We start from the raw sequence: 27586 nt of genomic DNA on the forward strand, positions 1-27586 counted from the left end.
GCCTGTGACATCACACCTTGCATATTATTGCACCTCGTATCCATCACTCTCATTAAGATAAAAGGGACTTGCACATAGCTTCTTTTTCCAGGCCTGCATCACATACAATGTGCAAGTAATCCTTGCCATTTAATTTCAACTTTGTGGAGTTCCAGATGGGGTGCGATCTACCACATCAAGAGGGTAATGTCAGGGAAGTTAATCGACGTTCCAAATAGCTACACTTTCTGGCACTCAGTGAATTGTTTTTTTTGTGTGTGGCAAATCCCACCCACCTGGTAGTCCAAACCAAGCTAAAACAACCCTGGGGGTTAATTGCACGTACAGTACTTTCTATCCAGATGGATCACACAGCAAAATAAGAGTGACTGTCATTACTAAGGAACAATGTATTATCTGCTTTCAGTGATCACTCTCTAGATGACTACGGGAGAACAACGCCATCTTGTCGTTAGAATGTGTCTAACACCTTTATTAAAAACCTCTCTAGGCTTCACTAATCAATCATTTATCAGAAGCCACGTTCCTCCTGTGCATTTGACTTGCAACAAAATGTCGATGGTCGCTTGCTACACCACAACATGAGATTTTCGTACGGATCATTTTGTTCTGCATCGATGAATACCTTTTAATAGAAGGTCTATTATTATTGTTTTGTCCATGAAGTTATGGTGATGATAATGCTCAACATATTATGGTACCAGATGGTTCAGGGGGGGGGGGGGGGGGGAGGCTGCTAAAACCATCGCCGGCATGGCCTGCATACGACGACAACCTCAGGTCAGGAGCGTAAAGCAGAAAATGACGAAGCGAGAAACGCGATGAAGCTCAACAGTCTCACAGCAGTCCAAGGTATTTTGATCTCTTCTCTTCGCACACCCACATTGAAACAAGAAGCAAACATCAGGTTACCATCTCCACAAGTTTACTCAAAATGGTGCCAATTTTCTGGCATGTGCAACACTGAATTTGCAAAGAGCAGCTTTCAAGAGTTTATTGCATGGAAAATATTTCCCTCTGTCAGCACTCTTTTTCTTTTACTCAATTCAAAAAGTAGTCGGTGAAGCAGTGTGTGTGTGTGTGTGTGTGTGTGTGTGTGTGTGTGTGTGTGTGCGTGTGTGTTTGCGTGTGTTTGCGTGTGTGCATGTTTGTACAGAAACGCATGACTGTATGTCTTTCTTATCCAGCACATTAGTGCATGTGTTCTACTCTGCCCCGACCAATGATATGGCTTACGGGCAACGTTGTATATGTGTTGTTTTTTTTGTCTTTTGTGCTGCGCGGTCTCTCTTTGTGTGTGTACTGTGTGTGTGTGTATATGTGTGTACTTGTGTGTGAGTACATCTCTGCATGCGAAGGTGCCCCTCAACTTGTATTCTTGCTCATTAGCTTCGCAAGCATCTGCTGGAGCTGTGTGCGGGACACGTTCAAAACGGAGTGTCTGCTTCGCGGGCTCCCCGGCGCCTGCAGGGGGCCGTGACGGCGGCTGCGGCCGGAGCAGCTGCTGCTGTTGTTCATGTGGGCGGGGCTGCTCTCGGCCGAGCGGCTGCGCTGGATGAAGCTGCCTCCGCCGTGGGGGTACTGCTCCGTCTCCAGAGTGGACGAAGAGAAGACATAGGAGGCCAGCCTCCTCAGCTGATTGGGCCTTGGGTGGTGTCTGTCTTCCTCCAACTGCAAAAACAGACCAATCAGAGAAAAGGGACAACGTTAAGAGTGAAGGCCGGCGGGTGGGGCGGGACTATAGCTATATTATTTATTATAACTACGTTCCAACACTCCTGGTATCATATTAGTCTCCTTGTCCCTCCCCATCCCGTTCAGGAAGGACTAGACAGGCGAGAGTTTGTATTTTGCTCCGACTTGTCTAGTGCCTTTCAGAGGTTTGGGATAAAGGTGATGAGGAAAGGAGACTAGGAAACGAACCTGAAGGAGTGTTGGTGTATGTTTGATCTAGAGGCCACATGTTAAAACAGTTCTCTGGCCCAGAGGAGGTACACTGTCTACTGTCTATAGCATGTTTGGGTTGCCTTAATAGCAAAGGCTTAGCAGCACAAAATGTTCAGAGAAAATAAAAGTACTTTGCAAGACAAACACCCAGTGCAGAAGAATGTTATCTCTGTGGGTTGCCAGATTGGTCAAAGTCAAGACTAGCAATCCCTCTATCTTGAAAAAAGGGCATTGCAAACATTTCCCCAACAGGCAAACAAATAAAACACACGAGTCACCAGCACTGCACACATTTAACTACAACACCTTGCACCTGGCGAACTGACATTTTGTTTTTTTAAGATTTTGGTAGGAAATTACCATTTGGAAATGCAAAAAAGAAAGTAAAAATAAAACGGGGAACACAAAAGATAGATGGACTCATCAGGCACACAGAACACAGACGCACAACAAGGAGAAAGGGGAGGGAGGGGCAGATATGAACAAGAAACTCAGAAACAGAGTAAAGGACTGTCCTAAACTGTGCTTACCCCAAAACACCACTTTATGTCTTCTTGTGTTGTTCCCATGGCAGCCTGGCTTTCTCTTTTTCTCCTCAGCTGAGTGACACTTGACATACTGTACTTTTAAGCGGTAGGTTGGGCAAAGGCATCGTTATGTCAAGAGGGGGGAGGAAATTGCCGAGGAGATCAAATGGAATTCCTGGATGGTAATTGTGTAATCTCGCAAGACTGGTGGGTGACGCAAGGTAGAAATCTAAACGGTATGGGGGGAATAACTTCTGAAGGTGATCAAATCAACAGAGCTCACTGACATGTTACTCGTACAAAGATTACATCACTGAACCGATTTGGATCTTTTCCTTCTTTTTCTTTTTTCACTACAGTAAATTCCTGATGGGTTTACTTAAGAGGGTTTGGAGCCCTGGTGTTGTTGAAGGGTTTCTCACCACAATCCATCCTGTGCTTCATACTGGAGGCCCAGATCCTCCTTTAGTTAGACACAAGATTCATGTAAAGTTAATGGGGCCATTGCATTAAAGCACTTCACACTTGAAAACAAACGTTGCTTTGGGTCCACTGTTACCCAAATTCCCAATCAGGTCTCTGACATCAAAGCCACCTACAGTAATCATCCCTTCCCCTTAATTGGCTGATATCAATCCCTGTCTCCTGAGCCGTTCAGCCATTGTGTAGTGTGATGTGTGCCTGGTGCCAGTGTATGGTAGTCATTGAGCCTGTAGCCCAAGGTTGGGTGCTACCAGTGGTGCTGAAGGAGGCCATTTCCCTAACCCTACGTTGTAAAGCGTTTTGAGTCTGAGAAAAGCGCTATATAAATGTAATGAATTATTATTATTATTATTATTACTTCAGGGCTTGTACAGACTGAAGAGTGGCCTCCATTACTGTGTCCGACTAGCCGGAGCTCCAGGTATCAAGTATGAAGAACAGCATGGATTGTAAGAAAGGACTCTACTGAACAACTATATGATTGATAAGGGGTGTAAAAAGTACCCAGAAATTATACTTAATTAAGTGAAAGTATGGGTACCGTCTCAAAATCGTACTCAAGTAAAAGTCAGAGTATCTGGCTAAAAACACACTTGAGTAAAAGTCAAAAAGCGTCTACTTTTAAATGTACTCAAGTACTAAAAAGTTAAAGTAAAAACTTTATTTCTGACTGTCTATTCTTCTGATAGCAGGTGTTTAATCAAAGATCCCCGCTTTCTAGTCTTGCACAAGGACCAATCAACATGGGTATGGGCGGGTTCATTTTCCATTGATGGGGATTTGATTGGCTGTTTTTAAATAAAGTGTGGCCGCAGGATTAATAACGTTAACGTTAGTTCGGCCAGAGAAACAAATGTACTAATTAAAATGGTTGGACCTGTGAGATTTGTACTTTGTACTTTGTAGGTCTGCATTTTAAATGTAAGGAGTAAAAAGTATGTTTTTTTTTCTCTGAAATGTAATTGAGTAAAAGTGCAACTATACAAACCTAATAATACTTGAGTAAAGTACAAATCCCCCAAAACAGTACTTAAGTATTGTAACGAAGTACAATTACTCAAGTACTTTACACCCCTGCGTACAACTATATGATTGATGAGTAGGACATGGTGCCTATGTTAACAGATGGTTCAGACTGGCCATGGAGCTCAGCAGCTCTTTAGTGATCTGGTCCATCGTCTCCGCCAGCTCCTCTACGTGTGATTGGAGCAGAATCTCTTGTTGACCAGCACAGAGGTATGCAGGCTTTGGTGTCCTTGTGTGTGTCTCTGGCATTAATGAGATGGGGTGGTTTTTCTGGGTTCATGTGGTGTTTAAAACACAATGTTTCAGATACACCAACGGAAGCCAATGGCAACGGTACGTCGTCAGAAAAGAACTTGAACATTTTCAGTAATGATTAAAAAGCCTATGAAATAAGAATGGCGTCTTTTGATTTTTTTTTATATCAAGGCAAGAATGACTTGAAACCCACATGTCAAACTACTCTTGCCAAATGGGTTGTACCTTCCATTGCTGCAAGGACATATCAGATGATGCCTCTGCTAAAGTGGTAGTTAACCAAAGTTATTACATGGCGTTTTCACATTCGCCGAAATGCTTGCTTGTGATTGGTCAATAGCGTGCGTCAGAGGTCCGTTATCACACAATAATGACCGCTGTGGGACAATAATGACCGCTGTGCGCAGCTGTTCGCAATCAAGCCCCACTGACACACTGCCTCAGTGCAGCTCAGCATATGCACAGCTGCACTCAGTCATGCAATCAGACCACAGACCTGCCGACTGCCGATAATAATAATCACTTTATTTGGGCTGACAGAGCCACAGAACAACTGCGTCTGCATTTAATCTAGTCTTGTCGATGAATTAGGTATATTGTTAGTAAGTTAGCCATGTAATAAGCGGGATAATGTATAGCTATACTCGATCATTGTCGCAAAATAATTGACCTTCACTGACGTTTAAAACACCTCGGCGCTGCGCCTCGGTATTTTAAACTCCGTGTCGGTCAATTATTTTGCGACAATGACCTCGTAGCTATACATTATCCCTTACATAATAGAAATAGCATTTCATACATTTAGTACATGCTATGTGAAACCATGCTGGTAATCATCAAGTAATACCATACCATCTTATGACATACTGTAATGTTTCATTGTACCTTTGTCTAGGCTTCACACAACCATGTAGTGAACAGTGACAACAAGGTTTTGTAACCGTGAGAAAATTAGGTGCTTGGTAAATTGAATCAAATAATCAGCAAATATGCTACACCTGCCTTTTTCAATATTTATTTAACACATGTATATTACAAGACTTATTAAATCATCCCATGACACAAAAAAAGACACACAATTTGATCTGTGATCTTTTAAACTGGAAAAGATTACTGTGAAAAAAACACTGTTAATTTTCACCGTAGACACTTAAGGGGTCTTTACAACTGCGCCCTGTTTTGGCTATGATCCTAGATCCTATGAAGGGCTTTTTAAGAAAGAAAGAAACAGACTACTCTATGATATGTTGCAAAGGGTTTGATTGTTGGAGTGCAGGATCCTTTGCCCTCAAACCACGCTTTGGCCAAATACATAACTGCCAGACAGCCTGACACAGCATATTAGCACAACAACTATGACAACTTCTTCACTGGGAAGAAAGCATTTAATAGTCACAAGTAAGGGTGTAACGATTCGACCCCACAACGATTCGATTCTATTACGATTCCTCAGGCAACGATTCAATGCATCATGAAATATCTTCATTTGACCACGATTCGATTCGATGCGATTCGATAAATTTTTCGATCAGTTAATTCCCCCCAAACAGAATTATACACAAATGTGGCTGGGGGAACTGATTCACTCAGCATAATCGATTGTTACATTTTCAAATCGATGCAGTTGAATCGTCACCTTAGGATCGATGCATTGTTACACCCCTAGTCACAAGCTCTGGAAAGTGGCCAACAAGTCCTTGTTCTTTTTATCAAGACCAAGGTAAGTTGTACCTTTATATTCCTCTGATGTTAGCTCCAGTTTACACTTAGCCTAGAGGCACTATTCCTACAGTAGCACTTTTATTTTATATATTTACCTTGTGGCCACGAATGAGAATCTCATCTTAGTGTATCTAATATGTATTTACCTTGTGGCCATGAATAAGGATCTGTTCTTACTGTATCTAATATTTATTTACCTTGTGGCCATGAATAAGGATCTCTTCTTACTGTATCTAATATTTATTTACCTTGTGGCCATGAATAAGGATCTCTTCTTACTGTATCTAATATTTATTTACCTTGTGGCCATGAATAAGGATCTCTTCTTACTGTATCTAATATGTATTTACCTTGTGGCCATGAATAAGGATCTCTTCTTACTGTATCTAATATTTATTTACCTTGTGGCCATGAATAAGGATCTCTTCTTACTGTATCTAATATGTATTTACCTTGTGGCCATGAATAAGGATCTCTTCTTACTGTATCTAATATTTATTTACCTTGTGGCCATGAATAAGGATCTCTTCTTACTGTATCTAATATTTATTTACCTTGTGGCCATGAATAAGGATCTCTTCTTACTGTATCTAATATTTATTTACCTTGTGGCCATGAATAAGGATCTCTTCTTACTGTATCTAATATTTATTTACCTTGTGGCCATGAATAAGGATCTCTTCTTACTGTATCTAATATTTATTTACCTTGTGGCCATGAATAAGGATCTCTTCTTACTGTATCTAATATTTATTTACCTTGTGGCCATGAATAAGGATCTCTTCTTACTGTATCTAATATTTATTTACCTTGTGGCCATGAATAAGGATCTCTTCTTACTGTATCTAATATTTATTTACCTTGTGGTCATGAATAAGGATCTCATCTTTCTGAACTAACATTATTTCAAAGAGATGCACTTGGTTGGGAAACATAATTTACCAAAATAATCATAATGCTTCCTCCGACACATGTGTACCCAGCCCACCGCTTCTTTGTGTGTGTGTGTGTGTGTGTGTGTGTGTGTGTGTGTGTGTGTGTGTGTGTGTGTGTGTGTGTGTGTGTGTGTGTGTGTGTGTGTGTGTGTAGCATCTTTTTCCCGGCCATGTACGTTCTCAAAAAAAATAAAAAATAAAAAAATCTCTGCCTTTGATTGGTTCTAAGTTAACACGTGCATTATGCAAAGACCAGCTCTGATCTGCCTCTGATCGTTATTCACTGAATGACGCCACTGCGCCACTGTGAAACCTGAAACCAAAATATATACCTTTCGGAAGGAATGGCTGGTTCAATTTCCCTGGCTCCGCTACGATAAAGCAACAAACAGTATGGTTTGCATGTATTGCAAGGAGTGTGGTCCTAATATGGCTGGCAGTACTGCGTTTGCTGTCAGATCATCAACATTCAGAATAGAAACATTAAAAAAGCATAGTGTCTCCAAAAAACACATACTGTGTCGTGACAGGTGTGTTGCCAGCACATCAACAGTGCCTCTCCACGAAGCATTTCAGCGCCAGACGGCGGCAAATAGAAAAAGCGCTTCTCAAACAAGAAATTGTCATATGACACACATCAGGTCTTAAAGTTCAGACAAATGGCTTGAGAAAAAACATTTATCTGTACCTTTTATTCCTGTTTACAATAATTTACATTACATATTAAGAAATTACTAATGTGTATGGGAACTGACAAAAAAGGTAACGGTAACGCTTAAATTTATTATTGCAGCGGCAAGAGGCGCGGTGAAAATGTTTGGGTGCGCCTAAATTATGTGCTGGTGCACCTAAATGAAAAAGTTAGGCGCACTGGTGCAACCAATGTAAAAAGTTAGTCTGGAGCCCTGCACTACCTCTCTTAGATCCTTCCCTCGCTGTGCAGGCCCCCCGACCGAACTGTAGGAGTCGCTGTTTACAACGACCAGGACCCACCCTCGCCGGGTTTCCCACCCTCTAACACTGCCAATTGTGTTAGTGTGGACGGTCGGCCAACCCGGAAGCACCACAGCTGGATTCGATCCCACTGTCTCTGTGGTGGTAGACAGACGCTTAGTCCGCTGCACTACCCGGCCGCCCACAAACTCCAGTTCTAATGCCAGTAGTTTGGTCAAAGGCAATGGCAGGAGTACTGTATGTACCTATAGCAAACACAGGGAGAACATGCAAACTCCACACATAAAGGACCCCTGTCAATTTCACAGAAATGTGTATTCTTGTATTTGTACCGGTAGTTTGTTTTGTGGCATAGGAATAGAGAGTAGGGATGTGTATGACTGACCAAAATCATTTTAGAATAGTCTACTGTTCTTAAGACCGAATATTCGAAAATCCTACCCCCCCCCCCCCCCAACGGAGTTGTTATTTTCTGTTTCATTTTAAATTCAGTTAAAATTTTCAGTTTCAGTTAAATTCAGTTATTCTTTTTAATATAATGGATCATTAAAATCAAACGGTATTGCACAAAAATAGGCACTTCAGATAATCCTTCAGAACGTTGATCGGCTCAGCTGACCGACAATAAATCTAAATGACACCATTCACCATCGTAGCCTATAATAACATCAACCGGTTTTAATAAACAAACAGAAACAGTAGCATGTGCATCTTTTAGATCAATTAGGCTACGAAAATTAGGCTGCCTCTAAATATAGAAATGTATTAAAAAAAAATATTCGAGGGCGGCTGGGTAGCGCAGCGGACTAAGCGCCTGCCTACCACCGCAGAGACACTGGTATCGAATCCAGCTGTCAGCGGTCCATACTAACACAATTGGCAGTGTTAGCGGGTGGGAAGCCGGTGGGGTGTGTATCCTGGTCGTTGTAAACAGCGACTCCTACAGGTCGGTCGGGGCGCCTGCTCAGCGAGGGAGGGAACTGGGGGAAGTAGTGTGAGCCTCCCACGCGTTACGCTCCCCCAGTGAGAGTCCTCGCTGTCAGGTGAAAAGAAGCGGCCGGCTGACTCTGCATGTATCGGAGGAGACATGTGATAGTATCTATCAACCCTCCCTAGACCGGCAGGTGGGGGGGAAATGCACGCAACGACCAGGAAGGGAATTGGCATAACGACTAAATTGGGATGGTTAGAAAAATACAGAAAAAATTTAAATTTAAATTTAAAATTTAAATATTGGAATTTCTTTTTTAATTTATATATATATTTTTCGACTCCGACATGAAAATCGAATGTGGAGACTGCCACGACTATTGGAAAATTAAAAAATTCGAACTCATCCCTAACAGAGAGGCAGTACAGGACTTGAACTCATCCCTAACAGAGAGGCAGGACAGGACTTGAACTCATCCCTAACAGAGAGGCAGGACAGGACTTGAACTCATCCCTAACAGAGAGGCAGTACAGGACTTGAACTCCTCCAGAGGATGGACTTTCAGCACTGCAGTGGCCAGTATGGCATAATATTGGGCTCAATGACTCCTTAAAGGCCCTGAACAGAGCAAGCAAAACTAAAAGTAAAAGTACAACCTACTGCTGCTGTAATTCAAGTTGATAATGGCTATTTCATTAGTGGGGTACTACCTCCTATACTTTGAGCTGTTTTGCTTGTTCAAGACTTCGATATGTGCCCATCAAAGATGTATAACCAAAGTGCTATGAAGTAGAATCAGGCCGTGTCCGAAAGGCATCAAAGAACTCGAACTCGAATTTACGTTGTACATGAATTGAAACCACAGTTAAGCAGTGCTACTTTAGCATTCCTACCATGAGAGACTGGCAAATGTTAACAAGAAATGTATTAAATATAAACTGATTTCAACTGTTACTAAACTCTGGGCTCACTATATTTTACACAAAAGGGTGCTAAATGCATGATCATTTTCAAATGAGTATATTGTGCAGTATCTATGCAGGTTTTGGTATTACTTGTCATACCACGTCATCCTTTATTGGTTTGTGATCGTCTTTCGTTCAAAATTAGACATAAATTGCAGATTAGCTGTGTCATGCTTTTGCCATCACTGCTGACGGATACAGTGGCTGCATGCCTTGGATTGGCAAAAACTTAAAAGGGTTTGTCAGAATAAATTGTCCGAAAAGTGTGGCTTCAGTAATGTTTTTTTTTTGGTTTGTTATCAATGTGAGCACCAGTTCTTCAAAATACAGTGCAGACAAGGAACAACCTATGAGTAAATCCACGACAAACTCCCATTCACAAATGCTTGTTAAGTTAAACGTCACCATGACCAAGAGATATGCTCATCTTATCTTGTTCCAATTCTCTGTTATTTTCTTTTACTTTATGGTGCCAAATCTGGAAATGTTTTATCATGTAATATGGGATGTATTTACATTTCCAGAGGAGCTTGATTTGGAGATAATGAACAATACGATTTTCGGACTTTCTTCAACCAGAATATAGATCATAGACCACCCGCATTTCATTGTATACTTGTATGCCGTGACAAATAAAACTCTTGACTTGACTCTTGACTTGACTTGATCTGTTATAGTCAGTGTTGTTGTTTACATTTGGATTACAGATCGGACCTTTAAAGTATGCATTTGCGACCTATATTGACATGAACATAGGTTGGGTGTTGAGACTGTTCCTGGACCCTAAGGCAGCCTCTCTACAGAGACTGTTCCTGGACCCTAAGAGAGTCTCTACAGAGACTGTTCCTGGACCCTAAGAGAGTCTCTACAGAGACTGTTCCTGGACCCTAAGAGAGTCTCTACAGAGACTGTTCCTGGACCCTAAGAGAGTCTCTACAGAGACTGTTCCTGGACCCTAAGAGAGTCTCTACAGAGACTGTTCCTGGACCCTAAGAGAGTCTCTACAGAGACTGTTCCTGGACCCTAAGAGAGTCTCTACAGAGACTGTTCCTGGACCCTAAGAGAGTCTCTACAGAGACTGTTCCTGGACCCTAAGAGAGCCTCTACAGAGACTGTTCCTGGACCCTAAGAGAGTCTCTACAGAGACTGTTCCTGGACCCTAAGAGAGCCTCTACAGAGACTGTTCCTGGACCCTAAGAGAGTCTCTACAGAGACTGTTCCTGGACCTTAAGAGAGCCTCTACAGAGACTGTTCCTGGACCCTAAGAGAGCCTCTACAGAGACTGTTCCTGGACCCTAAGAGAGCCTCTCTACAGAGACTGTTCCTGGACCCTAAGAGAGCCTCTACAGAGACTGTTCCTGGACCCTAAGAGAGTCTCTACAGAGACTGTTCCTGGACCCTAAGAGAGTCTCTACAGAGACTGTTCCTGGACCCTAAGAGAGCCTCTACAGAGACTGTTCCTGGACCCTAAGAGAGTCTCTACAGAGACTGTTCCTGGACCCTAAGAGAGTCTCTACAGAGACTGTTCCTGGACCCTAAGAGAGTCTCTACAGAGACTGTTCCTGGACCCTAAGAGAGTCTCTACAGAGACTGTTCCTGGACCCTAAGAGAGTCTCTACAGAGACTGTTCCTGGACCCTAAGAGAGTCTCTACAGAGACTGTTCCTGGACCCTAAGAGAGCCTCTCTACAGAGACTGTTCCTGGACCCTAAGAGAGTCTCTACAGAGACTGTTCCTGGACCCTAAGAGAGTCTCTACAGAGACTGTTCCTGGACCCTAAGAGAGCCTCTCTACAGAGACTGTTCCTGGACCCTAAGAGAGTCTCTACAGAGACTGTTCCTGGACCCTCAATAGTAAGAGAGTCTCTACAGAGACTGTTCCTGGACCCTAAGAGAGCCTCTCTACAGAGACTGTTCATGGACCCTCAATAGTAAGAGGGTCTCTACAGAGACTGAGCCTTGGTGCTGTGTGTCGATCAGGACGAGGCCTGGATCTACTCCAGCGGTGGAGGTAATGCAGTTGTGTGTGTAAACATGATGGGAGGTTCTGATAACCAGACAATCAGGTGAAGAAGCACTTTGTACATGTAAAATATGAAAGAAACTGGGACTTTTTGTGCTTGTAACCCGATTGTTGTGTGTGTTGCATGTTCCTTGCATTGTGTGGCGGAAGAAAACAACACGGGAGAAGAGGGTGGAGAAGAAAACTAAAGGTCTGTTCCTCAAAAACTGCTGCATCAATGATGCTGTTGTACAGTATACTGTAGTACAGTACATTATAGTACAGTAGAGTACAGTATAGTACAGTAGTAGAGTGACTAGAGCTTTCTTTTACTCATGACCATTTTGTTTTAACCTTCTGGCAATGGCACCGCCCCAGTAAAAGTAAAGTTGTTGTTTTTCTTTGGTGATGATTTGTGCCAGACTTAGACACACCACGTTATCACTTCTGAACCTTTGTATGCACCTTATCAGCATGATATGACCAGAGCGTGTTGTACATCAAACTGAGCATGTCAATGAAGTCTGTTTGTCTTCATGGTAGGCAGGGACTACAGACGAAAACAAGCTCATTAGCTAATTCTGGCACATTTACATTGATGTGGAAACTGAAGATGTTGATTAATGTGCACTGTCCCTGGGTAAAAAAATAAACTTAAACTTAAATACTTAAACGTTCGAGAACAATACCTTTAGGTCACAAGAAAATGTCATAATGATGTTATGCAATATAAGGAAATCTGATACAAAATAAAACAGCACGAATATCCTTACAAAGAAAGACTCTGCACGTGATTATACAGTGTGTGCGCTGTATCTGATTCAGTAATATGCAATTTCTCATTCATACCTTCCAGTTACAAAACAATGGTCAAAACCAAAATTATGGGCAAAAACAAACAGATGAAAAAGAACAACTTTGGTCAACTGACAGCACAGTTCAGGCTGGTTACATGTAAAACAGCCATTTGAGACGACTCGCAGAATCAAACGCAACAACACTATAATGTTACAGCATAATAAGGAATAATAACAACCAATAATAACAACAGATATCTAGCCAACAATTACATATAGTATAGTACGCTGTATTCAATTCATATGATGAATTGAAAATGGGGGACCCTGATGGAAACAAGACGAAAGTCTTTCTCAGGTCTGCATCCTCTTAACAATTGTATGTATTGAGTTGTACTGTACTGTACCCATTCTGCAATCTGTTAATAAACTTTTCAATCAATCAATCAATCAGACTTGCCATAAGTAAAAACTATGTCTGCAAAAACACACGCACCATTCCTGCTGCACATCAAATACATACGTTTAGCATTGAGTGTATCTTTGATCTAATCTGTTATATGGTAAATGAGCAAGAATCCAGGAATCGGAATCTAGATTGTATCTGTTGCATTGACATAACATGACTGCGTATGGTACCCCCCCCCCCCCCTTAATGTTAGTAACCACGTTGTTAAGTGAGGATGGGCTCAAGTGAAGTGCCACCATAAAAGCTGCATGTTAATGGGACACCCAACCAGAACAGGCACTGTACAGCTCCTCAATGTTGCAATATTGTTTTTTTAATTCTTTTTTTATGATGTCTTTTTTTGTATGATTGTAATAAGTTAGGTTGTTGTATTGTGTATATATATACTGAATATGTGTATGTATGTGTGTGTGTATGTGTATATGTATGTATGTATAGTGTGTGTGTGTGTATGTATATTTATATGTATGTGTATATGTATGTGTGTGTATGTGTATACATGTATATATGTGCACGTGTGGGTGTGTGTGTGTGCATGTGTATGTATATTTGTATGTGTATATATTGATATGTGGGACTTCGGACCCCGGGAAGACTAGCTGGTGCCATTGGCATCAGCTAATGGGGATCCTCTTTAATAAACAATAAACAATCATATCGATTGTCAAGATCATCTCCTATTACCATTTTTGAGGCTGTAGCATCAAAAATCCACCCTGATTCCCGTGAATATGCGAGGAGATAGACTGGTCTCTTACCGGTCTCTGGGGGCCGTTGGGCTCCGACTCCCTCCTGCGGGGCCGTCCCGACGGGAGCGAGTGACAGGGCGACTGGGCGGGGCTCCCGCTGCTCCTCCTGGAGGCCTCCTCCTCAGTCAGGGTCAGCATGCCTCGACTGCTGTCCCTCGTGTGGGTCTTAGGCCGCACCACCAGCTCAGCCCCTGGAGAGAGGGCCGCGTTTAGGACAGTGTTTCTCTAATCCTTCACCACCAAGAGTAGGGCTGCAGCACGATTCTTGTGAATCAAATGTGAATCATGATTTTTCTCTCTAAGAATTGAGATCACGATTCTCTCACACGATTCTTATTTTTTCAATGAAATCATTTATCGCACTCTTCCTTAAACAGACAACATAACATATATCACAGTGCTTGACTTAAACGTAAACATAACATATATGAAAGTGCTTGAAAAGTTAAAAAAAAAAAAAGTACAAGAAAATGTAAAAATTTAATTAAATTAAAAACGTCATAATTTAGAAATGAGATAGCATAGGTCTATGAATCGAGATCACGATTTCTTTTTATGATTAATCGTGTAGCCCTAACCAAATGCTGATTATCCTGTTCTTGGACCACTATCCTACCATCCTTTAGTGTTCTTCCCCAAACCCACTCCAATCTGGAGTTTTTGTTCTACTGTTCATATCATATTAATCTTAAAAAAAAACTACTGATGTCATAGACATTGTTCCAGGTTTACTGACTGGCTGGAAGGTAGACGGATGTTCGGGTGGCCAATGCTGGTCAGGATATTACCGATTAAAATTTACTTTGAAATGCTAATGAAATATAACAGAACATTGCTAGATTTCAACAGGATGTCTCCATCCAACTGAATCTACAAGTAAGCTAGCGATTTACTGCTCCTGGTGACCACTGTCAACTCTGCTTTTCTTCCAGATGGACGTTTGGATTCAACTGACAGCCATGGCTGTTACCCAGCCTGCCTCAGTCTGGAACATGGCCGGTGATGCGTTGAAGATCCAGTCTACAGTCACTGCAGAGAATCCAGAAACTGCTACGGTCAGGCGAGCGATACCGGAGTCTCATGGCCGGTACAGAGAGACTCAGAAGGAGCTTCTATCCCCAGGCCTATCAGGATGCTCAATGACAATGACACTATGTAACAACCCATCATCTACACTCACTGCACACACATCCACACGTACACCAGGGGCGTATCTAGACCCAGCACTTCAGTAGGGCACAGAAGGGCACCAAAAAATTTGCCGGTTTTGGCCGGTTTGTGGGCGAAAATGGGTGGATTTTGTAACTATTTTTTTTAAACTTTATTTCGGTTTTAGGGTTAGGTTAGGGTTATGTTATTTAATTATTTGGGGGAGCCAGCGCCTCAAACTCCTGAAATGCATAGAAATCTATGAAATAAATAAAAAAATCTGACATTTATATTAAAAAGAGCTAGCCCCCCAAACCCCTAAAATACATAGAAATCTATGCATTTTGGAACAGTTACTATATATATAGTCAAGAAACCATTTAGTCATACTTAAAGTTTAAAGTGCTTTACTTGCATTGAACATTGCATTGAACATTGAACATTGAGGAGACATCATTAGAAAGCACAATGTATGTTTCCATAGTTACGCAGATTACACACAATTGTACATCTCCGCTGAACCAAATTATCACACAGCTATAAACTCCATTTCCGCCTGTCTCTTAGCAAATGGATGACGAACAACTTCCTAAAATTAAATGAGGGCAAAACTGAAATCCTACTAGTCGGTCCTATAACAAAAAGAGAAATGTTACAGAGCAATACGGGGCAACTTACTCCTTGGATCAAACCCAAAGTTACAAGTAAATAACCTACACTGGCTTCCGGTAACATTTAGAATTGATTTCAAGGTCCTCCTCCTTATATACAAAGTATAAACATTGCGATCATCTACTATTGAAGGTTCCAAGCCACAGTCTAAAGAAAATCGGGGATGCAGCCTTTGCTAACTATGCACCAAAGTTATGGATCAACACACTACCTATGGACATTAGGGAAGCTAGATCTCTTAATATTTTCAGAAATAAGCTAAAAACGTACCTCTTCACCATAGCCTTCTAATACACCCGCTGTTGATTGTACTGTAGCACTATTTTACTCTGGCCATTCTATTGCATAATTTTACTATCTATTCTACTATTCTATTATTGCACTGTATTATTGGTGTGCAAACCAGTCAACTTACAAAAAAGAGCCTGTTGGAGGATTTCAACAAGATAAATGCGACAACATTGCAAAATATTTCACTATAATATTTCAAAGTGAAGTAAAAAATATTATAATAATTATTTGATCATGTTAAATGATCATTTGATCATGTTAAAAAAGGGGAAATAAAAAACATTTGTTAAAAAAAAAGATTTTTTATTTTTATTTTTTTTAATCAGTGGGGCACAGATGATCATCAGTAGGGCACACGTGCCCTACTGATAGTGGTCTAAATACGCCGATGACGTACACACTCACTTTAAATAAACACTCACCGTATCACTCACTTTAGACACTTTATATTTAGTATAGATTTGCACTACAATGCATACCTCATTGCACCTTACCCTTAAGTTTGTACCTCATCCCGTTTCTGCATTGTACCTCACTGTTACTCTTTTTACTCTGTATTGTATATTGTATATACCGGTATCATGTATATTGACTGAACACTTTATTTTACGTACTTTTGACTTTTTCTACTTCATACATTTTATCTATTACTGTATGAAGCACACTCCCAGGGGCTCATACAGAAAAAAACATTTCATGGTAAAGTATTCTGTATTTTACTATGACAATTAATAAACAAACTTGAAACTTGAAACTTGAAACTGCATATTAGACTGCCCACCTGCTGCCCGCAGCCTCCTCCTCTCCTCCTGCTCCTCCAGGGGGCGCAGCTCCTCCGGCTCCTCGTCCGTGGTCCCCGACGTGGTGGGCTGGAAGTCCCTCAGCTCCGTCTCCTTATCGATGATCACCCACTCCTTGCTGTCGAAGTCCTCCTCCTCGGCCAGCGGCACGGAGCGGATGAAGGCGTTGCTGTGTGCCTCCTGGTCCACCGAGGCCACCGAGCCCTCCTGGCGCCCCCCGCTAGCCTGCCGGTCCCCGCGGCAACCGGCCTCGATGGACAGCATCTGGGCCGGCTGGGAGGAGTAAACGTGGCGCGACGGCGAGCCCAGGATGTCCATGCGCGACCTGACGTGCACAAACACACACAAACGCACACGTTTTGGATTGGATTAAAAAGGAAAAGGGATATTAGAGAGAGATACCACCCAGATAAAAACATTTGATTATTTTTTCAGAAGGTTACCGTCGGTGGGCACGACAGTGTGCCAGGGTGCCTGTTCATACCTGGACCATAGAAAATAGTTACGAGTATTTTGCTTGAGCTCGCAACATGCGTTCACACACCAAGCACACCTACTTTATTGTTGTAACTTTATATGTTGTCTGGCAAGAAAGACATTTTCGGGGGGGGGGGTCCACTTTTATAGCTCCATCTGTAGTTAAAATGTTTAATTCCATGTTCTTCTTCTCATGTTCTGTTTGATAGAGCTGCTGTGGAGGAGTCACACATTGGATGGAAATACAAAAGTTGTGGTGAGTTTTCTTGTTCGTCTTTCTTACCAGAGAAGAGATAGGGGTCAGGTCTTGTAAAGAGATAGGGGTCAGGTCTTGTAAAGAGATAGGGGTCAGGTCTTGTAAAGAGATAGGGGTCAGGTCTTGTAAAGAGATAGGTGTCAGGTCTTGTAAAGAGATAGGGGTCATGTCTTGTAAAGAGATAGGGGTCAGGTCTTGTAAAGAGATAGGTGTCAGGTCTTGTAAAGAGATAGGGGCCAGGTCTTGTAAAGAGATAGGGGTCAGGTCTTGTAAAGAGATAGGGGTCAGGTCTTGTAAAGAGATAGGGGTCAGGTCTTGTAAAGAGATAGGGGTCAGGTCTTGTAAAGAGATAGGGGTCAGGTCTTGTAAAGAGATAGGGGTCAGGTCTTGTAAAGAGATAGGGGTCAGGTCTTGTAAAAAAATAGGGGTCATGTCTTGTAAAGAGATAGGGGTCAGGTCTTGTAAAGAGATAGGGGTCAGGTCTTGTAAAGAGATAGGGGTCAGGTCTTGTAAAGAGATAGGGGTCAGGTCTTGTAAAGAGATAGGGGTCAGGTCTTGTAAAGAGATAGGAGTCAGGTCTTGTAAAGAGATAGGGGTCAGGTCTTGTAAAGAGATAGGGGTCAGGTCTTGTAAAGAGATAGGGGTCAGGTCTTGTAAAGAGATAGGGGTCAGGTCTTGTAAAGAGATAGGGGTCAGGTCTTGTAAAGAGATAGGGGTCAGGTCTTGTAAAGAGATAGGGGTCAGGTCTTGTAAAGAGATAGGGGTCAGGTCTTGTAAAGAGATAGGGGTCAGGTCTTGTTAAGAGATAGGGGTCAGGTCTTGTAAAGAGATAGGGGTCATGTCTTGTAAAGAGATAGGGGTCAGGTCTTGTAAAGAGATAGGGGTCAGGTCTTGTAAAGAGATAGGTGTCAGGTCTTGTAAAGAGATAGGGGTCAGGTCTTGTAAAGAGATAGGGGTCAGGTCTTGTAAAGAGATAGGGGTCAGGTCTTGTAAAGTAAAGAGATAGGGGTCAGGTCTTGTAAAGAGATAGGGGTCAGGTCTTGTAAAGAGATAGGGGTCATGTCTTGTAAAGAGATAGGGGTCAGGTCTTGTAAAGTAAAGAGATAGGGGTCAGGTCTTGTAAAGAGATAGGGGTCAGGTCTTGTAAAGAGATAGGGGCCAGGTCTTGTAAAGAGATAGGGGTCAGGTCTTGTAAAGAGATAGGTGTCAGGTCTTGTAAAGAGATAGGGGTCAGGTCTTGTAAAGAGATAGGGGTCAGGTCTTGTAAAGAGATAGGGGTCAGGTCTTGTAAAGAGATAGGGGCCAGGTCTTGTAAAGAGATAGGGGCCAGGTCTTGTAAAGAGATAGGGGTCAGGTCTTGTAAAGAGATAGGGGCCAGGTCTTGTAAAGAGATAGGGGTCAGGTATTGTAAAGAGCAAGCTTTTCACTTTTCACATGATATCTTTAGAGACCTCTCTAGGGAGTTATTACAAGGATTGCATTGTATTCAGTGGTGTAATATACAGTGCAAAAGGTTATTGGTAACACAAAATATACTGCAAAGGCTTATTTAAACTATGATATGAGCATCTCTAAATGACTCGGTATAGTTTAATTTGCAGCAACAACAGGCAGAGAGATGCCAGAGGAATCAACATACGAGCCACGTGACACATTGAGATAAACAGACATGGTGTGTCTCTGTGTTCATGGGATGCAGTGACGTTCTGCTAAAAGCGCGACTCTCGCCTCACCTTGGTCCGTAGCCGTCGAGTCTGCCCTCGGCCGCAGAGAGCCGCTCTGACTCGGGGCTGTTGACGCGGCGGTAGCGCAGGGAGCGCACCTGTCCGTTGGGCGACTCCGGGGCCCCGGTTCGGCCTGGGGACACAGGACAAGCCCCTCGACTGGCCTCCTCCTCCTGAGCCCCCTGCAGGTGGAAACACGGTGAAGGGACAAGGTTGCTGTGTTACCAGGGTTTGGTCACTGATATGGAAGCAAACTACTGGAGCAGCTTTGAAAGGTTTGTTGCTGGGTCAATAAGAACACTGGTTCCAGTGGGCACTACATTTCTTTATTGAAATGTCATCAATGTTTAGATCTTTTATTTTTTTATTATTATAAAGGAAATAATTGAAATACCACAACTGGAGACTAGAGGCAAATTTTGTTCACTAGGGTCATCCAGTTAGCTTGGCTTGGAGTCCCTTCAGTCTGTCCAACAGAGCAGGGTTGACTTGATATACATACATTCACCACAGCTCTGATCTAGTGTGGTCAAGGTGGTCAAGGTCAGACTTGAGAGTCAATTTCACACTAACTTGGATGTGTTCTTTAACTTGTAAATTGAACCTTTTTGTAATAAAGTTGATTTTGAAAAATTAGAAGACATCTAGTTTTTTCCCTACAACATCCAGTTCAACATCGACTGAGTAAGAGACATCAAAGGAACAGTTTTTTTTTATATATAAATTATATATTATATATATAAAAAAAATATATATATATATAAAAACACCCTTTCTGAAAATAAACATTTTCAGCGAACGAGTGCAGAATTCATTAGAGTGGATTATAGATTATAGAAGTGTGCGAGGTCCGCTGATATTAATACCGCTGTGATTTTCATGTTGTGTCTTCTCAAACTGTGTGTGAGATAGATCCTCAAACCATTTAACCCAGTGTCTCTGAGGAGTGAGGTCCCACCTAATGCCCTAATAATGTAACTAAATATGAAAGTAAAATAATGTAACATAATGCTGTCACAGTAATGTTATAATGCACCGTACGTCATGATATCAAGAGTCTGAACCAGTGTTCATTTTGTCAACGAAAATTAGGACGAAAGATGTTCGTCAACGAAGGTTTTTTTCATGACGACAACGAGACGTGACGTCACGTTATTGAAGACCATGTGACGCTAACGTGACTAAATAGTTAATTAAATATCGCTGACCACAACTGAGGACACAAAAATGTAATTTACAAAAACCATGACGAATTCTCTCTTAATTTATGTTGACTAAAACAAGATGAGACAAAATAATTATAACTTTTAGAATAATTCACGTTATTATTTCAGCATTTCCCATTTCCGTTTCCGGGTTAAGCTCTGCAGCGTTTATGGCTAAAAGCCAAGCTCCATAACATATGTGAGGCTAAAAACCGCATCCCAGGTCTCTCGTGACTACAGCTTATACCAATAACCATGAACGGAATCTGCTACTCTCTCAACACTCCTGCGGCAGCCGAACAGTTCTACCAAAAGAACATAGCATTTAAGACGACGGAGGCTGAGAGGATGGCTAGGCTAATAGCCTGGGAGTCGGGACCTATATTTCATCTGTGTACACCCACTACTATCAACATTACACATGGATACAACAAGGACAAGACCACGTTCACTTAAAAAGGTAATGTTGGTATGAAAAGAAAAGAAACAGACGAGTACTAACACTGAGATTGACCGTGCTATAAGTTGTTATGAATCCCTTTAGCGCTTGAAGTGCACTAAAACATCGTAATGACTTTTTATTTTTTAGGCTGATCCTGAGACTGTTGGATGTGTGTTCTGCCATACTGTACCTTGCTCAAGCTGATCCTGAGTCTGTTGCGGTTGAAGTCGGTGTCTTCCCACCCTTCGCCACCATCCGCAGGCACCTGGCTGCCCGCCTCAGTGGCTGGGCGACTGGGAGCAGGCGGGGGGGCGTTCTCCTGGTCACTCAGGTGCTCATCCTGGAGAACGTCGTCCGTGTTCTCCCTCTGCTGGTCCCCGGGGCCTGGGACTATGGCTCTGATCACAAGGAGAGAGCTGTCAGTATAATGGAACATGGAAGGTTCGAAGGGTATCAAACAGGAGGGAAGACTGTCAGGTTTTAAACTGTGGATGCCAAACAGAGAAGGTAAAGACGACTTTGAACTGTTAAACAGTAATCCAGAACTACTTTAGTTTGCACTGTAAAAAAATAACAGATTTTATATGTCTGCACTTTATGTGCTCATTTCATGTCTATTCTATTCTACTACTTATTGCACTATTTTACTCTGTCTATTCTATCTTACTCTTTTTATTATTTTTTATTTTTAAAACTGAATTAAACCATAAACAAGGTGGCCTGTTGGGATGTTAGATCCTAATGTGAAAAACTATGATTTTATATGTCTGCACTTTATGTGCTCATTTTCCTGCCTGTTTTCTGTTGTGAAGCCCTTTGAACTGTTTTTTAACTGCTGTCTGTTGTTGTTGTCATTTATTTCTGATTTTGTTTTTGTTTTTATATACTAAACTGTAGTGTAAAGCACCTTGTGCATTCGTGCTGTGAAGGGTGCTATATAAATTAATTAATTCATTCATTCATTCATTCCTCACTTAAAATATTAAATACATTTGGGTATTTGCATATAAATTCATGCTTATCTTAAATGTAGTATTACTGACGGCCACAGAGGCTCCTCAGACGTGTGCTCAGTGTTGCGACGAAACCAAAACAACAACGATGTCTCTGGAGACGGTTTCCAAGGTGTGTGTTAGTGATCAACAAAGTATGCAAGCAAGAGAGAGAGAGAGAGAGAGAGAGAGAAGAGAGAGACAGAGAGAGAGAGAGAGAGAGAGAGAGAGAGAGAGAGAGAGAGAGAGAGAGAGAGAGAGAGAGAGAGAGCGAGAGAGAGAGAGTGAACTCTATTCACCAAGGGGACATAATGTGTATTATATGACTTCCTTGAATTTGTGGGATTTATTTTTACCTTTTGTGTGCAAATAAACTAGTCTAAATCCGCATTAATGCATTATTCCCTTGCCCGCCTGGCTGCCCCACACCCCAGAGACAGGACTAGGCAAGACCCAGACACATGCCAGTGGGGAATCGGGATATATATATACAGTATCTATGATTAATGTAAAAACTATGTGTGTACTATATATCCGATGTCTAACACTTGATGCATGCACTACAGTTTGGGGGCTGGTGGTTACTGGCTAGCAAAGGTTAAGCCACATAGGTCCGATCACGCATTGTGATTGGTCGAGAGCGTTCTAAACCGTGAGTATATTCATAATACACTCACACCGGTTCCTGACAGGCAGCGAGCGAGCGAACTGGAGATTAAATCGCGTGCGACACTGTCCTGATATGACGCGCCGCGTGTCCGAGTGTGTCTGTGTGTGTGTTTACCTGGAAGCACACTGGGGGAAAGCAGCCTGCTATTCTTGACCAATAAAAAGTGTTTAGGGGCGGGACTCGGCCGCGTAATCGCTCAACTAGAGACACAGCGAGCGAATATTTGAGGGGGGGACGACATCGCCGCTCAGTTCGCTGTCGCTCGCGGCAGGTCAGGATAGCCTGATTGAAACGAATACATTTTAATCATTTTCGCAATCACGCTCGCTCGCGTCGCTGCCTGTCAGGAAGGGGTGTCACAGTTAAATCACCATGAATATACCACTGCGCTGGCTTTAGAATGTTGTCGAAAGTTTCAACTGCCATTCAACGAGACATCTTTAGGAACTATTTTTCTACGCCAAGTTCACTGAAATCGATATAAAATACCCTAGAATTGTCTGTATTCATCCTATATTTTTCCCGACGGTGCAACTTGCCGTATAAAAGCAATAATACACGAGAACCAGTGGGATATCATGAATATTGCCACTGTGTGATGCCCACGCTCTCATGCCTGCGGGCGCATCACAGCCGTGGCAATATTCATGATATGCCACTGGTTCTCGTGTATTATTGCTTAATTGGTCATTTGATAATGGTTTCAGTAGTCACCGTGGTTAATTTATGAATGCAATTTGAAGAATAACAACAACCAAGATGTGAGACCAGTGGAGGTGGGTTCTTACCCCACCATGGCGGCGGTGGGCCGCGTGTTCTGCTGTGGTGGCGTGGAGGCGCTGGTGGAAAGAGTGGCGTCCGTCCCGCCTTTCTCCCAATCAAATGGCTCGTTCTCTGTGATGATCCGCTCTTTCATGCTGTTCTCAAATACGGACATCAGGAGCTAGAAAATGTAACAAAGAAAATAATCTACATTGAGATACCTAATAACAAAAATAATATAATTGAGAATATGTGATTCTGTAAATAAAATATCTTCAGAGTTGCATTAAAAATTGAGCTGTTAATTACGTTTAAAAGGATAAGACCAGTGTAACTATATTTTGTTTTGTATTGTCAAAGATAGACTATGCAAAGGCCAAAACCTACAATGGAGTCTTCTACTCTGAATACTCTTCCGGAAGATATATGCTCCTGTGGTTAAAATCACTAAATACAGCTCACAAATACATATTTCCAGTTTTTAAATCTCATAATGTATTGTCATGAAAAACAGGGGCATAGTAGTTATTACAAAATGTACTTCAAAAGGCAGTACAGTAGTAAGCAGAACAGTGTAGGACAGAGCATGCTCGTTGTGCATTACACTTGAGTCCAGGAAGAATTACAATGCCCATGCCCATGTTCATTGCAAAGATGAATTATGCAGAGCAAAGCAACAGTACAGCTGTGACTTGTTTTAACCCTCTAGAGTCTGAGCTCATGAGCTCCTCCTCCCTAAGAATTCTCACTATTTTTTTCACATGTCCTATGAAACATTCTGGTAAAATCCTTATCAAGTCGCAGTACAGCGGTTTGAAAGGATTCAGTGAATTCAGCAATTTGATAAGAGAACTACACTCCCTCCCAGAATGCAATGTGATCAATGTCACTAGACCAATTCACACCTGGAACAAAGTCCTAGTTTCTAGTCTGTTGTTCCTTTGTTATTCCAATGACTGTACAGGCGGCCTACAGTGACACACACTTTGATTTGATGCCATGTACACACGCTAGATATACAGGTTTACCTGAATACATTACTAATATTATTAGGGCTATTATTAGAGAGAGAGAGAGAGAGAGAGAGAGAGAGAGAGAGAGAGAGAGAGAGAGAGAGAGAGAGAGAGAGAGAGAGAGAGAGAGAGAGAGAGAGAGAGAGAAAGAAAGAAAGAAAGAAAGAAAGAAAGAAAGAAAGAAAGAAAGAAAGAAAGAAAGAAAGAAAGAAAGAAAGAAAGAAAGAAAGAAAGAAAGAAAGAAAGAAAGAAAGAAAGAAAGAAAGAAAGAAAGAAAGAAAGAAATAGACAGAGAGAGAGACATTTATAATAATTATAAAAAAATATATATAAAAATTCTTTTTCCGTTTTTCTCCCCTCGTTAGTCGTTATGCCAATTCCCAATCCCCTTCCTGGTTGTTGCGCAATCTACTCCCTACCGTCGGTCTGGGAGGGCGGAGACTATCACATGCTTCCTCCGACACATGTGTACCCAGCCCACCACTTCTTTTCACCTGGCAGCGCGGACTCTCACTGGGAGAGTTCTTCTCGATTCTTGTACCGAATCTCCTCTCTGGTAAACAAGAATACCCTGAAGACTCTGGCAGGAGCACTCATTCAAGGGTACTACGACTATGCTTGCACCTCATGGTACCAAAGCACCTCAAAGGCGCTAAAAACAAAATTACAAACATCTCAAAACAAACTGGTCAGACTACTGCTTGACCTTACTCCTAGAACCCACCTCACCCCTGCCCATTTGGTGGGCCTGGTCTACAAGATACACTACACGACCAACCCAAAGCTGTAAAGGAATGTGAATCACTACCCACTTTCAAAACCACTCTCAAAGAACACCTACGGGAGACTGCAATTCGAAACTGGCCCCTACAAATGTCCTAACCCAACCCCCTCCAATGTACAGTAAATGACCAAGTATGGCTTTGTCATACTTCCCTCCCGCTGAACCTGCCAATCGAGCCAGTATGACGGCCGGCCAAGCCGGAGGCAACGCTGACAGCCGGATTCGATAACAGTGTCTCCTGCGTTGGTGACGAGCGCTTAGTCCGCTGCGCCACCCAGCCGCCTAATAATAATAATAATTATTAAATAGAATCATTTTCTATAGGCTTGCCGTGGTAGTCAGTGATACTGGTGTCATTCTGTGTTCAGGCACCTACTGAGTAAATGAATTGCCTACTGCCCCTTTAACACCTTATAGGCTTGGTAAGTTTCAGTTTCACTTGTAGAGAGGATTTAACTGCACGTGAAGACAGATGACATGTTACACAATGGCATTTGGATTTATCAATATTTTGGATTTAAACACAGTAGCAGTTCAACTGGAGAGGAGCTCAGATGATCAGTCCGGAAAAGTATGTAGGCTATTGCTTTTTTTTCTCCTCTCTATCAGCTGTGAGAGAATGTCCACGGGTGCGCACGCAGGAGATAGTTGGCGCGTGTGTTGGTGACACACACATACACAACGACTGCAAAAAGTCGAGTCCTGTGGATATTATTGCAAGAGATAATTCATACATATTATGAAAAGCCAATCTGTTGTTTAGAATTTGGATGGGGGGTAGCGAGTCTTGTTTTTGACAACAATGGTGTTCTATGACTTCTGGATATGAGCTACATTATGGTGTTGCTAGATGGACCATAGAACTAAGTAGGAGAAATGCATTGTAGGTTTTGGTCTTTTCGTAGGCTATGAAGAAAAAAAAACACTGGCCGTATCCTTTAACTCACACAATGTATAGAGGGCAGAAAACTGCCCCGACTCTCTTTTCACATCCCCCAAAGTACTAGATATTAACCAGGCAAAATGTACTGAGAATAGTCAATTGAAGCCTTCAGTTGAAGAACCATATCACCCCATTTTTTTTTAATCTTTTTTAGACAATTGTGAATGTGATATATCACCAGAAAACACTTAGCCTCTACTGTCGATAACTATGAATGAACACAACACTCTCACGTGGCATATTTAGATAATGATCTTTGAAAACATTGTTCCCCTAAACATTTTAAACAGAGTCATATGGTTAATTACAATTGTACTTGTAATTACCAAAAATATTAGAATGTCATTACATCAGAGATATATTACCTGATAATCTGGTTTGGTATAGTAGTCAAGGCCCAATACATGGTCAAGGAAGATGTTGAACTCCGAAGGCATGTGTTTCAGCAGCATCCTATGGTCATATCGCTCTTTAATCTGACCCACTTGCTCCTGTAAACAGTAAAGACGGTAACTTAGGACTGCTAACTTTTCTGTGCCACAAAATATGTCTGATTTAAATCTCACACATATCCTGACAGAGTAAACGATCCTAACTACAAATGTAGTTAAATGAATGTATTATTCAAGAGTTTGACGTCATCGGAGGACACTGAATCATTGAGTTGTGTTACGTTTGTTTAAAAGAAAAATAACTATTCTCCCTGGTCCCCTCCCCCAGCCTTCTGTCTCCAGCCCCCCTCTCCCTGGTCCCTTCCCCCAGCCTTCTGTCTCCAGCCCCCCTCTCCCTGGTCCCTTCCCCCAGCCTTCTGTCTCCAGCCCCCCTCTCCCTGGTCCCTTCCCCCAGCCTTCTGTCTCCAGCCCCCCTCTCCCTGGTCCCCTCCCCCAGCCCCCCTCTCCCTGGTCCCTTCCCCCAGCCTTCTGTCTCCAGCCCCCCTCTCCCTGGTCCCCTCCCCCAGCCCCCCTCTCCCTGGTCCCTTCCCCCAGCCTTCTGTCTCCAGCCCCCCTCTCTCTGGTCCCTTCCCCCAGCCTTCTGTCTCCAGCCCCCCTCTCCCTGGTCCCCTCCCCCAGCCTTCTGTCTCCAGCCCCCCTCTCCCTGGTCCCTTCCCCCAGCCTTCTGTCTCCAGCCCCCCTCTCCCTGGTCCCCTCCCCCAGCCTTCCGTCTCCAGCCCCCCTCTCCCTGGTCCCTTCCCCCAGCCTTCTGTCTCCAGCCCCCCTCTCCCTGGTCCCCTCCCCCAGCCTTCTGTCTCCAGCCCCCCTCTCCCTGGTCCCTTCCCCCAGCCTTCTGTCTCCAGCCCCCCTCTCCCTGGTCCCCTCCCCCAGCCTTCCGTCTCCAGCCCCCCTCTCCCTGGTCCCTTCCCCCAGCCTTCTGTCTCCAGCCCCCCTCTCCCTGGTCCCCTCCCCCAGCCTTCCGTCTCCAGCCCCCCTCTCCCTGGTCAAGTTCTTTCTTCTGCCACAGAGACACTATTAACCTTCTGTAGTGTGGTTGTGAAAGGGTTAACCATTTGTCGTGTGACATTGAAAGGGTTAACCTTCTGTATTGTCGCAGTGAAAGGGTTAACCTGGTAGTGTGGTAGTGAAAGGGCTAATGTGATGATTGCTGCATACTGTGGGTCGTGTGTGTGTGTTTGTATGATTAATGGTAAC

At 42.7% G+C, this 27586-nt stretch overlaps 1 protein-coding gene across 1 annotated transcript in view; it reads right to left on the reverse strand.

Moving 5' to 3' along the window:
* LOC311241646 (tau-tubulin kinase 1-like) overlaps nt 1–27586 on the reverse strand; it is a gene marked incomplete at its 3' end in the record, with an annotated part of 112925 nt that overhangs the window by 21687 nt on the left and 63652 nt on the right. The window contains exons 8-13 of the mRNA XM_084330523.1: nt 26306–26431; nt 23227–23381; nt 20967–21174; nt 19139–19311; nt 16654–16997; nt 13770–13951 (exon numbers count right to left, since the gene is read on the reverse strand). Coding sequence (XP_084186649.1) covers nt 13770–13951; nt 16654–16997; nt 19139–19311; nt 20967–21174; nt 23227–23381; nt 26306–26431 — 1188 coding nt within the window. The remainder of the gene's footprint in view (nt 1–13769; nt 13952–16653; nt 16998–19138; nt 19312–20966; nt 21175–23226; nt 23382–26305; nt 26432–27586) is intronic.

Source organism: Notolepis coatsorum, assembly GCF_963971535.1.
Source record: "Notolepis coatsorum genome assembly, chromosome: 15".
Lineage (NCBI taxonomy): Eukaryota > Metazoa > Chordata > Actinopteri > Aulopiformes > Paralepididae > Notolepis > Notolepis coatsorum.